Here is a 12265-nt window from a genome sequence, read left to right as displayed (position 1 = left end):
AATGACCAAAGAAAAAGTGGGAAACAGTTAAACATGAGAGGTTTTGGACAAAGTTTGTGTTTTTTCCATTGATTAAGCTTCCAGCCAAGAGTGATGCCATATATGCCCCATAGCTACAGAAAAGGCTAACATTGTTATCTTAGCACCGGCACCGTTTCAAAAGTACCGGTTTGGTACTGGTATCGGATAAAACCTAAACGATACCCATTCCTAGTCCTGTTGTCAGGTGGTTCCTCGCTCAGATGTGGGAATCTTCTCTGATGAGATGGTGGCAGGTTTTCTGTTTGTGATGTCATGCTGTGGAGCTGGTGGAGGCAGAAACTGGAGAATGGAAAGGGCATCACTGGTTTCCAATCTGAAGGGTTACAGGTTGCTAACTATGGCTTTGTGACCTCTGGGACGTGCATGTTATGGTTTTTGATGTTCTAGTTTGTGCGTCTGACTAAACGTGTGAGGCTCTGTGCAGGCGTCCTCGTGCCTCTCAGCTTCTGGGACCTTTCATGTTTCTCCTACATGTGTGAGGAGGTCAGAAGGTCATGAGACTGGTCCTGCTTGCTCTGGATGTACCCAGACTTTCTTGGTGGGGTATTCGGGTTCCATCATCCAGTGACCGTCAATGGAGCAGTTCAGGTGTGGCTCATATGGAAAAAGTCCCCACTTCAGGTTGGAGGACGCTGTTGAAGGTGGAGGTGAAGCTGCTCGATCTTCCCGTCGGCTGTGGGTCTGAGAGTGTCCTCAGAGGAGAGCTGCTGCTCCAGCACACCGAAGGGAACGAATGCTGGACACCACCCAGGTGAAGCGCTTCAGGTATATCCTACCTATAAAGACCCGGGTCAGACTCAGGGAGACGCCTGTCTCCTCACAGAGGAGCTGGAGGTGGATGCGAGGCTGTCCTGAGACCAGGCATGGGTGGATGCAAGCTCGCTGCTGTGACTCGGCAGAGTGTCTGTAAGACATGAAGCTCCATGCTGTTCATGGAGGCCATGAATTCCTCGTTAAGGGTCCACCCATCACGTCTCAGCTGCCATGCTCTTATGACTGACAGGTGGGAACCCCACCCAGCTCCTCCTGATGTCCACGTTCATGACAGAACCGAGCCCTGCAGGACAGAGTCTCCATCACTTCTCCTCCTCCGCCTCATTAGGGCTAAGGTGTCAGTGACAGAGCTTCAGCAGGAGGAAGAAGAGTGGAGGACAAACAGCCGAGAGATGAAACCAAGGCTCAAACAAATCTGAGCGATGAGCGGCAGAAAGCGATGCGGTTCCCCTGACGGTCGGAGCTGCGTCCCTCCATCACCATCCATCTCACTGATCGGGCTTTTAGCTGTCGCTCCTCTCTGTGCTCGTCTTTTAAAACACATCATCCATCTCCAGCCGCCTTCCTGTTTCCAGTGCCGCCGCCCTAAAGAGCAGTTTAATGTCTTCATGCTGTTTTCCATTTGCTCTGATTTTATAGGTCAGGGAGGAAGCGACGGTCTGTCAGACGCGCCGATGCCCGAGATGTGGCTCCAGTGAATGATGACGACCGCTTTGATGTGTGATTGCACAACGGCATGTGCTTCTGACGGCCCGTCAAATAATAATGCTGTTTTATCAAAGCTGCCCCTCCCCTCTCCCCGTGGGGCGTCATTATTGGACACTGACTTGACCCCACAGCAACGACCCTTCCTGACCCCAAGCTTCAGGACAGAGAGCGTCCCGGGTGCACAGGTCCCTGCAGGCTGGGTCTCCTCATCTTTGTCTGTATTTCCACAGACACAGTGTGGCTGCTTCAGTTGATTCATGTCTCTGTAAAGATCGTCATACGTGTGCCTGACAGTGGATCTTTTACAGAGTTGAAAGCAACTAGAAATAAGCCTGAGGTTGATATGCTCTGATTGTTCTTGGTCATATTTTAGACATGATGAAGTGTATGTGCAGTAATCCCTGTGTGATGGGAAAGCCCCGCCCACCTGCTGCTCAAACTGAGGGGCAAGCATTCAGAAGAAAAGGGGAGGAGCCAGAGGGCCTGGTCATGTGGAGACTGCCTTTAGTTGTTGTCAGATTTGACCCTGCTGGACAAACTCGTCCATGTGAAGGTTCATTAGTGGTGTGAACTCCTCCCACCACCAAGATAACCAACAAATCACAACAAAACAGCTGGATGATAAAATAATAATAAGAAGAATAAATCCTTCATCTGAGTTACAAACAAAACTGAGAAAGGCTTCAGTGAAAGGAAGGAACACAGAAGTAGCTTGTTACTGATGTGTTGATTGATGAATACGTTTATTTACCGTGAATAAAACACCGAGCAGTAAAGGAGGGTGTGGGAGGGTCTGTAGACTGTGGGACAACAGGAGGGAGGAATCTGTTCATTTCTCACGTTTGGCCTTCCATAGAACTGTGTGTGTCTGAGTGAGTGAGTGTGTGAGTGTGTGTGTGTCTGTGTGAGTGAGTGTGTGTGTGTGTGTGTGTGTGTGTGTGTGTGTGTGTGTGTGTGTGTGTGTGTGTCTGAGTGAGTGAGTGTGTGTGTCTGTGTGTGAGTGTGTCTGTGTGTCTGTGTGTGTGAGTGTGTCTGTGTGAGTGTGTGTGTCTGTGTGTGTGTCTGAGTGAGTGAGTGTGTGTGTGTGAGTGTGTCTGTGTCTGTGTGTCTGTGTGTGAGTGTGTCTGTGTGTATGTGTGAGTGTGTGTGTCTGTGTGTGTGTCAGCTGGTCCTGTCAGTGGGAGCGTTGCTGTCATCACCAACATTGCAGTGGATGGTGGGTGGGGTGGGGAGTGTTGCTATGAAGATGCTTGGTGGGGCAGGGCGTCGCCGGGCGTCAGGCGCTGAGAACTAGTGTGCAGCTCGTGCTGCGTCTTAGCGGGATAATCCAGTGTAATCCCATGCAGGGGAGTCACGGCCCACCACCTCCTCCTCTTCCTCCTTTCTTTCTGTCTCCCTCCTCCTCCCCTGGGACAGGTGGCTGAGGAGGAAGAGGAGGAGTGAAGGAATTAGCATCTGTTACCGCTCTCCCTCAGGTCGGCTCCTCTGAGGGGAGCACGGGGCGAGGACAGCCTCTCGCTGCCGCTGTGAAGAAAAGCCTCAAATGAAAACTGACAGGAAATCATCTACTTCAGGAAATGACCCATTGCAGCCCCCCACCCTCTCCACCGCTGCCTCTCCCTCCATCATCTACTTCTCTGAACCGGTCTCCCTTTTGCTCCCGTTTCCTGGCGTCTCTCTGGTTCTCCTCCCCTGCTCGTGCTCCTCCTCCTCTCTTTGGTGTGGAGCCTGCTAATGACGCCAAAATCAATGCAGTGCTGCTAACAGCTGACAGATAATTGTGTAAACGTAGAAAGGAAAACGCGCTCGCTGTGTTTGTGTGAGCGTCTGCATCCAGCTCATCGTCAGGGTGGAGCATAAACATGGGCTGTGGAGGGTCTGTAGACTGTGGAGGGTCTGTAGACTGTGGCAGGGTCTGTAGACTGTGGAGGGTCTGTAGACTGTGGGAGGGTCTGTAGGCTGTGGAGGGTCTGTAGACTGTGGGACGGTCTGTAGGCTGTGGAGGGTCTTTGGGCTGTGGAGGGTCTGTAGGCTGTGGGAGGGTCTGTAGGCTGTGGCAGGGTCTGTAGACTGTGGAGGGTCTGTAGACTGTGGGAGGGTCTGTAGGCTGTGGAGGGTCTGTAGACTGTGGGAGGGTCTGTAGGCTGTGGAGGGTCTTTGGGCTGTGGAGGGTCTGTAGGCTGTGGGAGGGTCTGTAGACTGTGGAGGGTCTGTGGGCTGTGGAGGGTCTGTAGACTGTGGGAGGGTCTGTAGACTGTGGGAGGGTCTGTGGGCTGTGGAGGGTCTGTAGACTGTGGGAGGGTCTGTAGACTGTGGAGGGTCTGTAGGCTGTGGGAGGGTCTGTAGACTGTGGGAGGGTCTGTGGGCTGTGGAGGGTCTGTAGGCTGTGGCAGGGTCTGTAGACTGTGGAGGGTCTGTAGGCTGTGGGAGGGTCTGTAGACTGTGGAGGGTCTGTAGACTGTGGGAGGGTCTGTAGGCTGTGGAGGGTCTTTGGGCTGTGGAGGGTCTGTAGGCTGTGGGAGGGTCTGTAGACTGTGGAGGGTCTGTGGGCTGTGGAGGGTCTGTGGGCTGTGGAGGGTCTGTAGACTGTGGGAGGGTCTGTGGGCTGTGGAGGGTCTGTAGACTGTGGAGGGTCTGTAGGCTGTGGGAGGGTCTGTAGACTGTGGGAGGGTCTGTGGGCTGTGGAGGGTCTGTAGACTGTGGAGGGTCTGTGGGCTGTGGAGGGTCTGTAGACTGTGGGAGGGTCTGTGGGCTGTGGAGGGTCTGTAGACTGTGGGAGGGTCTGTGGGCTGTGGAGGGTCTGTAGACTGTGGAGGGTCTGTGGGCTGTGGAGGGTCTGTAGACTGTGGGAGGGTCTGTGGGCTGTGGAGGGTCTGTAGGCTGTGGAAGGTCTGTAGACTGTGGGAGGGTCTGTGGGCTGTGGAGGGTCTGTAGACTGTGGAGGGTCTTTGGGCTGTGGAGGGTCTGTAGGCTGTGGGAGGGTCTGTAGACTGTGGAGGGTCTGTAGGCTGTGGAGGGTCTGTGGGCTGTGGAGGGTCTGTAGGCTGTGGGAGGGTCTGTAGGCTGTGGCAGGGTCTGTAGACTGTGGAGGGTCTGTAGACTGTGGAGGGTCTGTAGACTGTGGGAGGGTCTGTAGGCTGTGGAGGGTCTTTGGGCTGTGGAGGGTCTGTAGGCTGTGGGAGGGTCTGTAGGCTGTGGCAGGGTCTGTAGACTGTGGGAGGGTCTGTGGGCTGTGGAGGGTCTGTAGGCTGTGGGAGGGTCTGTAGACTGTGGAGGGTCTGTGGGCTGTGGAGGGTCTGTGGGCTGTGGAGGGTCTGTAGACTGTGGGAGGGTCTGTGGGCTGTGGAGGGTCTGTGGGCTGTGGAGGGTCTGTAGACTGTGGGAGGGTCTGTGGGCTGTGGAGGGTCTGTAGACTGTGGAGGGTCTGTAGGCTGTGGGAGGGTCTGTAGACTGTGGGAGGGTCTGTGGGCTGTGGAGGGTCTGTAGACTGTGGGAGGGTCTGTAGACTGTGGAGGGTCTGTAGGCTGTGGGAGGGTCTGTAGACTGTGGGAGGGTCTGTGGGCTGTGGAGGGTCTGTAGGCTGTGGCAGGGTCTGTAGACTGTGGAGGGTCTGTAGGCTGTGGGAGGGTCTGTAGACTGTGGAGGGTCTGTAGACTGTGGGAGGGTCTGTAGGCTGTGGAGGGTCTTTGGGCTGTGGAGGGTCTGTAGGCTGTGGGAGGGTCTGTAGACTGTGGAGGGTCTGTGGGCTGTGGAGGGTCTGTGGGCTGTGGAGGGTCTGTAGACTGTGGGAGGGTCTGTGGGCTGTGGAGGGTCTGTGGGCTGTGGAGGGTCTGTAGGCTGTGGGAGGGTCTGTAGACTGTGGGAGGGTCTGTGGGCTGTGGAGGGTCTGTAGACTGTGGAGGGTCTGTGGGCTGTGGAGGGTCTGTAGACTGTGGGAGGGTCTGTGGGCTGTGGAGGGTCTGTAGACTGTGGGAGGGTCTGTGGGCTGTGGAGGGTCTGTAGACTGTGGAGGGTCTGTGGGCTGTGGAGGGTCTGTAGACTGTGGGAGGGTCTGTGGGCTGTGGAGGGTCTGTAGGCTGTGGAAGGTCTGTAGACTGTGGGAGGGTCTGTGGGCTGTGGAGGGTCTGTAGACTGTGGAGGGTCTTTGGGCTGTGGAGGGTCTGTAGACTGTGGAGGGTCTTTGGGCTGTGGAGGGTCTGTAGGCTGTGGGAGGGTCTGTAGGCTGTGGAGGGTCTGTGGGCTGTGGAGGGTCTGTAGGCTGTGGGAGGGTCTGTAGACTGTGGGAGGGTCTGTGGGCTGTGGAGGGTCTGTAGACTGTGGGAGGGTCTGTGGGCTGTGGAGGGTCTGTAGACTGTGGGAGGGTCTGTGGGCTGTGGGAGGGTCTGTAGACTGTGGGAGGGTCTGTGGGCTGTGGAGGGTCTGTAGACTGTGGGAGGGTCTGTGGGCTGTGGAGGGTCTGTAGACTGTGGGAGGGTCTGTGGGCTGTGGGAGAGTCTGTGGGCTGTGGAGGGTCTGTGTGTGACAGGTGTGGATGTCTGGGACGTCTTCACACCGCTGTCATAGATCATGTCGGATCCACAGCAGCTTGCTGCTAAACTCCAGAGGATGTGATGCAAAGAGACTTTCTAATTATTAAACGGCGCTCGAGGCGGATAACGAGACGCTTCACGTCGAGGGCTAAAATGTTCCACACGCAGAAGCACAAAGGCGTTTCTGCTTTACCCTCCATGATGTCGCCTCAGTCAGCGGCCGTTTCTTCACATTCTGCGATGCTCCATCCTTGAGCCTCGGTATGAGCAACACAGTAAAACCCGCGTGGGGTTTCGAGCCCTGCGTTTGTCCCTGCTCCACGTCCTGTGGTGGAAAACAGGACGTTTTGCACGCCATAAATCCACAAAAGCGCACGCTGGCGGTGGCGCGCATTTCCAGGTCAGCTGATGCAGCATTGTCCTCCCCCTGCTCCTCCTCCATGCACCTCCCGTGGATTCAGACTCAAACAGTACCAGACTGTCAAACTCGTGGTTCACCTGTGCGCTCCTCTCAGAGGTGTGTGTTAATGATGCGAGGAGACATTTGTCCCTCGGCCTAACGCTTGGCGCTGATATGCATCACAGCGGCTTCACCGCGCGGGGGGGTGATGGAGGAGAAGCAAGGGGAGGTGGAAGTCCTTGAGTTTGTCCTTGAGGAACAAACCCCGCTGAGCCTGAAGGTGCAGGCTTCACAGCGGCGTTTAGTGACTATAGCTCGACCCTCGTCTTCCTCATCTTCTTCCCATCCTGTCTGACCTCTAACCTGTTTCCTCCGCAGAGGGTGCAGGTGTACTGCTGCCAGGTCAAAGTTCAGTCACAGCTGCCTTATTTTCAGAACATACAGTCAAATAGGCTCTTTTACATCCTTCAAAATAAGATAAGAGACACTTTATTCGTCCGCATAAAGAACGGCCGAGCTCGGAAACAGGGCTGTTCTCTGTGTACCTGCTCGTTAAGCTCGTTATGACAAAGTTGTCTTTAAGCTGGAGGAGCACAGGCAGCTTGTTTCAGACAGCTGCAGGATCAGGGAAAGAAGGGTTATTTTGAGCTGTGAGTCCTGCAAAGCTTCTCTGAATAGTCAAAAAGGAGCTTTAAGTGTCACAATAAAAGCATGTTAGAGTGTTTGAGATGGAAACGAGAACGATAAGAAGGTTGCTGGTTCAAAACCTGTCCTGGTTTCCTCCGGGGATTCCAGTTTCCTGTCGTCAGTGCAAGTCGGATGAAAATGCTGTGGGAACGTTTGGAAATGTGAGTTTAAGTATTTAGTGAAGAAAACGCTTCTGGGAATGTGTCTGTAGCTGTGGGTTGGACTCCTCCTCCTGCTGTTGGCTGTAAGGAGCAAATACTGATGTATCTGAAACTGAACGCTCCACCAGGAACACTGGACTGTTTCCGTACACGAGTCTCAGCCGTTAAATCTTTGGGTCTTTCAAAGCAAACATCTCCACAGACGGCGGCACTGTCTCAGTGTTTACAGGGATCCAGAGAGGGGGAGGAGTTTCAGTGTGCTCAGGATTGGCACAACAGACGGATGAAGGAGGGGAAGATAGAGAGAGGGAGGACCACTCCCTGTTCAGCCAGTGTGGACAGAGAAGAGACCCGCTCACAGTATGGGGCTGGAGGGCTGGAGCAGGGATGAAGGGGTGTGGGGATGGTGGTCCGGCAGCTGAGGGGGATTTGTGAGGCAGCATCAGGAATTAGGCTGTCCTTCGTTTCCACGCATGAATAGTCCTCACACACATAAACAAACAAACAGCGCCGGGCAGGCTTCCCCTCCCCTCCCCTCCCTGTTAGAGTGGTGCTGTGAGTCTAAATGCTGCGAGCTGATTGGTCAGTAAACTCCAACTTTGCTTCTTTCAGCTCCGCCTGGATAAGAAACGAAGTGATAAACAGTTTAAAGGACTCTCGCTCCTCCCCCTCCTGACCTCTCTGCTGCTGCACCTTCCTCCTTCACTCCCCCACCCCACCCTCCCTCTCCATGCAGCAGTTTTGGCTCCACCCCTCTGTCACCCCCAGCCCCCGCCCTGACCGACTGACACCACCTCCACCGTCTCCACTCTCTCTGCCTCACAGTCCCTCCTCCTCCTCCTTTCCTGCTTCTCTCCATCCTTCAATTATCCGTAATTTTCCTCACTTTGCATCTTTTTCAGCTCGTTCAGACGCTCCGGCTCTTTCTCCTCCGCCGTCCTTTCGTCTCTAATTAAATCCCAAATTGGAGGAAAATGTAGGCTAATGTTTCAAATGTGGCTCCTTTGTGTGTCTGTGAGTGCGCTGAGCGATGAAAGGCCGGCGGTGCATCCATCCCGCCTGCACAAAGCAGTTATTCCACAATCACTTATTTAGGATCCCGTCGGCCTGAGCGGGGAAGGATAAGCGGCAGCGGGGCACAGATTCGTTTCTGTGAGCCCGACGCAGAGCTGCACTCCATCCTGCAGACCGCAGCGAGTCATGATTGTCAGCCACAGCTCACAGGAATGCAGGCGGTCTGCTTCGGTCACATCTGTGTTCTCACATTTCTGCTCGTCTTCATCTTTGACCCAGCAAACATGGACATGTTGTGGCTGTTGGTGTATGGAGGCCTAAAACAGCAAAAATGACATTAAACATGTCCTTGCACCAAACTGACACTAGGTGCAGGTGTTTGCGACACGTTGTTTATCATCTCTTTGCATTTTATTATTTTTATTGTCCTCAGAATTAATCATTTTTATATTTTCCTTTTATGTTTTATCGCATGTATTCCTGCGTCGTTCGAGGCAGTGTGAGACTGGCTGTTGATTTATTGATTTAACAGCTGATGTAATGCAGGTGGAAATTTAAAAAAAAGAAAATGAATGGGGGATTAATTAAAAGGAAATATAAACAAAATGAAACAAATCAGTTTATCTCTCACTTGAATGAATTATTAAATGCCAACATTATTGATTGTACTCTTGTTGAGATTATTGGCTTATTAAGTTTTTAATCTACATGTTGGCAGTTTCACACTCCGGCCTGTCAGATGTTTGTGAGCTCAGGCTGCGGACTGTTTAAAACACTGTTTGTGACACTTTCTTCTCCTCTGGGGTCTTTGTGATGTCATAAAGCCCCACCTACCTGCTCTTTAAGCTTGTGTAAACGTTAAGTTAAAAGGAGAGGAGCTCAGGCAGCTTGTTTCAGACAGAGGCTCCAGGATCAGATAAAGAAGGATTATTTTGAGCGGTGAGTCCAAGAACAAAAAGAAGGAACGTATATGGTCTCGTATGAAGATGATGATGATGATGACGTAGGAGTATGAAGAGTCTGATGACTGCTCTGAGTTGATTCCAGCTCGTAGTTACCAGCTCCTCCCAGCTTCTCCCTGCGCTGCACCTGACCACACCTGTGTAAAGCTGATGGAGGCAGAGAGGTTTCATCACTGCAGCACTGAAACACTAAAGACAGCAGACTGACTCTGAGGGAGTCTCAAAGCCTGAGGTGGTTTTCTTCATGGAGCAGGGATGCCACCTGCTGGACAAGTGATGAGTTTCTGCTCTGGAAAGTGTCTTAATGTGAGATCTGTTCTATCAGTGACTGATTTATAGCAGTGTGTGTGTGTGTGTGTGTGTGTGTGTGTGTGTGTGTGTGTGTGTGGGTCAAACACACTGCACTGTGATGCTGCACAGATCTGTGATTGATTCGTTGACATTTGGTTGGCCAATGAGTGATCAGTGTCACAGTTAGACCCGCCCCCACACTCACATTCAGTTTAATGAAACGATGCAGCACGTCGCCACAAACCAGCAGGTCACATGACACACGTGTTTGCTACTGTGTGTGGGGCGGGGTCAGGTTGGAGCCTCTGGTGGACGTTAGAGGAACTGCAGCTTTTATGGGAACGTCGCTCTTCCTGTGAGAGGTGGCGTCTCTGTGTGAACCAAACTCGTGAAAGTCATCAGTGAACGCTGTCAGTCTGACCTTTAACCCTCCCGTGTCTCTTCTTTCAGATGATTCGTCCTCAGAGAGCGGCAGTGGAAACGGCCTGCCCGCCCTGACCCCTCCCTCCTCTGCTGTGACAGATGGCGCCGTAGTCAGGGAAACTGAGGTTGTGAATGGAAACGGTGGCCCCACCCCTCTCGACTTCAGCAGGCCCACTTCCTCTTCCTCATCCTCTGAGGACCAGCAGCCGATCAACCTGAGTGACCCGCCTCCTCAGCGCCTGCCTCTGCCCACCTCACACCTGCCCATCACTGTCTCAGCGGCGGCCGCGGCGCTGCTCGGCGCGCTCCATCCCAGCGCGCCCGAGGAGCTCCGCAGGAAGTACCCGCTGGCTGCCAAACCTCCTCTAGCTCCACATCCCGCCCTGCCGCTGCCCCTGCCGCACACACACGCTCCTCACAATGCACACGCCCCCAACACGCAGTCACACACACACGCGACCGAGCTGCGACTGGACCGCGACGGCAGGGAATATGGCGGCAAGGTGAGACACAAGCCTCCTGTACCTCTGTAGCTCTATTTAATTCCGGCGTTTTCCCGAATGTGGAACGCTCCATCAGGAAGATGGAGACGTTCTGTGTCGTCGTGCTTCTGCACGCTACGACTTCAAAAACTTGTTCTTTTAGCGTCTCTTTTATTGAGAAAGCATAACAGTCGTTTCTACATTTTACTTTTGCTTTCACATTTTTAAAAAGAACTTGGGTAAAGGGGTAGCAGGGCAGGCAGGTTAGCATCATATTATTGAAATGGGAAACTCAGAGCATCAACATAAAAGAAATCATGGTTCATAAAAGATCACACCTCACAGGCTTAACATATTCTGTCCGTTTAGGCCACAGGTGTTGAACCCCAGGCCTCGAGGGCCTGCAGGTTTAGATGTGTCCTCGATCCAACACAGCTGATTTAAACGGCTAAATCACCTCCTCAGCATATTCTGAAGTTGTCCAGAGGCCTGGGAATGAACTAAGCATTTGATTCAGGTGTGCTGACCCAGGGTGAGATCTAAAACCTGCAGGACGCCGGCCCTCGAGGCCTGGAGTTGGACACCCCTGATTTAGACCATGGCTGTATCCCAATTCAGGGTCTGCAACCTTAAAGTACGCAGCCTCAACGATCCTCAAGGGCCGCGTACTCAAAGACCGCTAAGGCCGGAAGTGCGAGGCTTGTGAAATGGGACGGTCTAGCCTCCGTTGTGCTGACCAGGTTGCCTAGCAACCATGATACTAACCACTGGAAACGTGTCATACAGCTTTGTTTGACAGAGATGAAGGAGAAAATCTTTTGTTCGTGTGTTTCTTTCTACATGAGCTTTGATCATTCTCTGTAGGATTAAGCTCAGCTATTGAACGGCGTATATTTAAAGGCTTTAAAACCAAGTTAGTACAAACGTCACTAATGTCACATGACTTTGTGTGGCCAACAGTAATGTTTAATGTTCTTCGTTATTAAACATTTGCACATAAATAAGCGACATAATATTCAGTACTTAATTAAAGTTTACTCTTCGGCCGCCCCTTATCGTTTTTTTTTTCGGCAAAATTATCCACACCCATCGCCGCGCTATGCATTCTGGGATATATTGGGCCATGAAGTCTACACCGCCACGTCCTTAAAATTCAGGGAAATGAAGGACGCATTTGAGGGCCGCATTTCGAGCAGCCTTTGAATTGGGACAGCCTTCGTCGCGTCGCTGTGACGTAATCGGCCTTAAAATGCGGCCTTTAAGGCTGCAGACCCTGGATTGGGATACAGCCCATGTTCTGTAGACAGTATCCCTCTGAAGTTTAAGAGAAAATGACAGTTTTCCCATGGTATAGATCTCTTGTACAGAATGTGGTTCAGGCTTAAGCCATCTCCTCGTAACAGGCGTTTTACTCGCAGCCATACAAAAGTCTTCTATGATTAGATTAATTTATCCACTGGTGTGTTACACAAAAATATGGTTTCAAAGGTTAAAGGAAAAACAAATGAAAACACATTTTGTAGATGTTCGTGGATTAGTGCTGGTGACTAACTTTGCAATCCCAAAAGATTTGGAAACGGTTAGCTCCATCTCGCCCACATCTCCAACAAGTGTCGCAGTTCCCCGATATCTTTGCTGAGCAGGGCTGATGAAAACTCTCGTAATGATTTTACAGCAGAACTCACGGCAAACACTGGACCCGGTGGTAGCCCACTGCGTCATGCAACACTCCTCTGTAATCGACAGGTTACCTTCTTTTCCCCACATTGCTTTCATATACAGAGAGCTGTGG

The 12265-nt window shown here is 52.4% G+C and overlaps 1 protein-coding gene across 1 annotated transcript in view; it reads left to right on the top strand.

Annotated features, from left to right (window-relative positions):
• The window catches only part of nol4lb (nucleolar protein 4-like b), a 101932-nt gene that overhangs the window by 78272 nt on the left and 11395 nt on the right, over positions 1–12265 (top strand). The window contains exon 6 of the mRNA XM_026154952.1: positions 10019–10494. Within this exon, the coding sequence (XP_026010737.1) occupies positions 10019–10494 (476 nt within the window). The remainder of the gene's footprint in view (positions 1–10018; positions 10495–12265) is intronic.

The sequence above is a fragment of the Astatotilapia calliptera genome, chromosome 20 (genome assembly GCF_900246225.1).
Source record: "Astatotilapia calliptera chromosome 20, fAstCal1.2, whole genome shotgun sequence".
Lineage (NCBI taxonomy): Eukaryota > Metazoa > Chordata > Actinopteri > Cichliformes > Cichlidae > Astatotilapia > Astatotilapia calliptera.
This window is presented reverse-complemented; position numbering and strand designations above follow the sequence as displayed.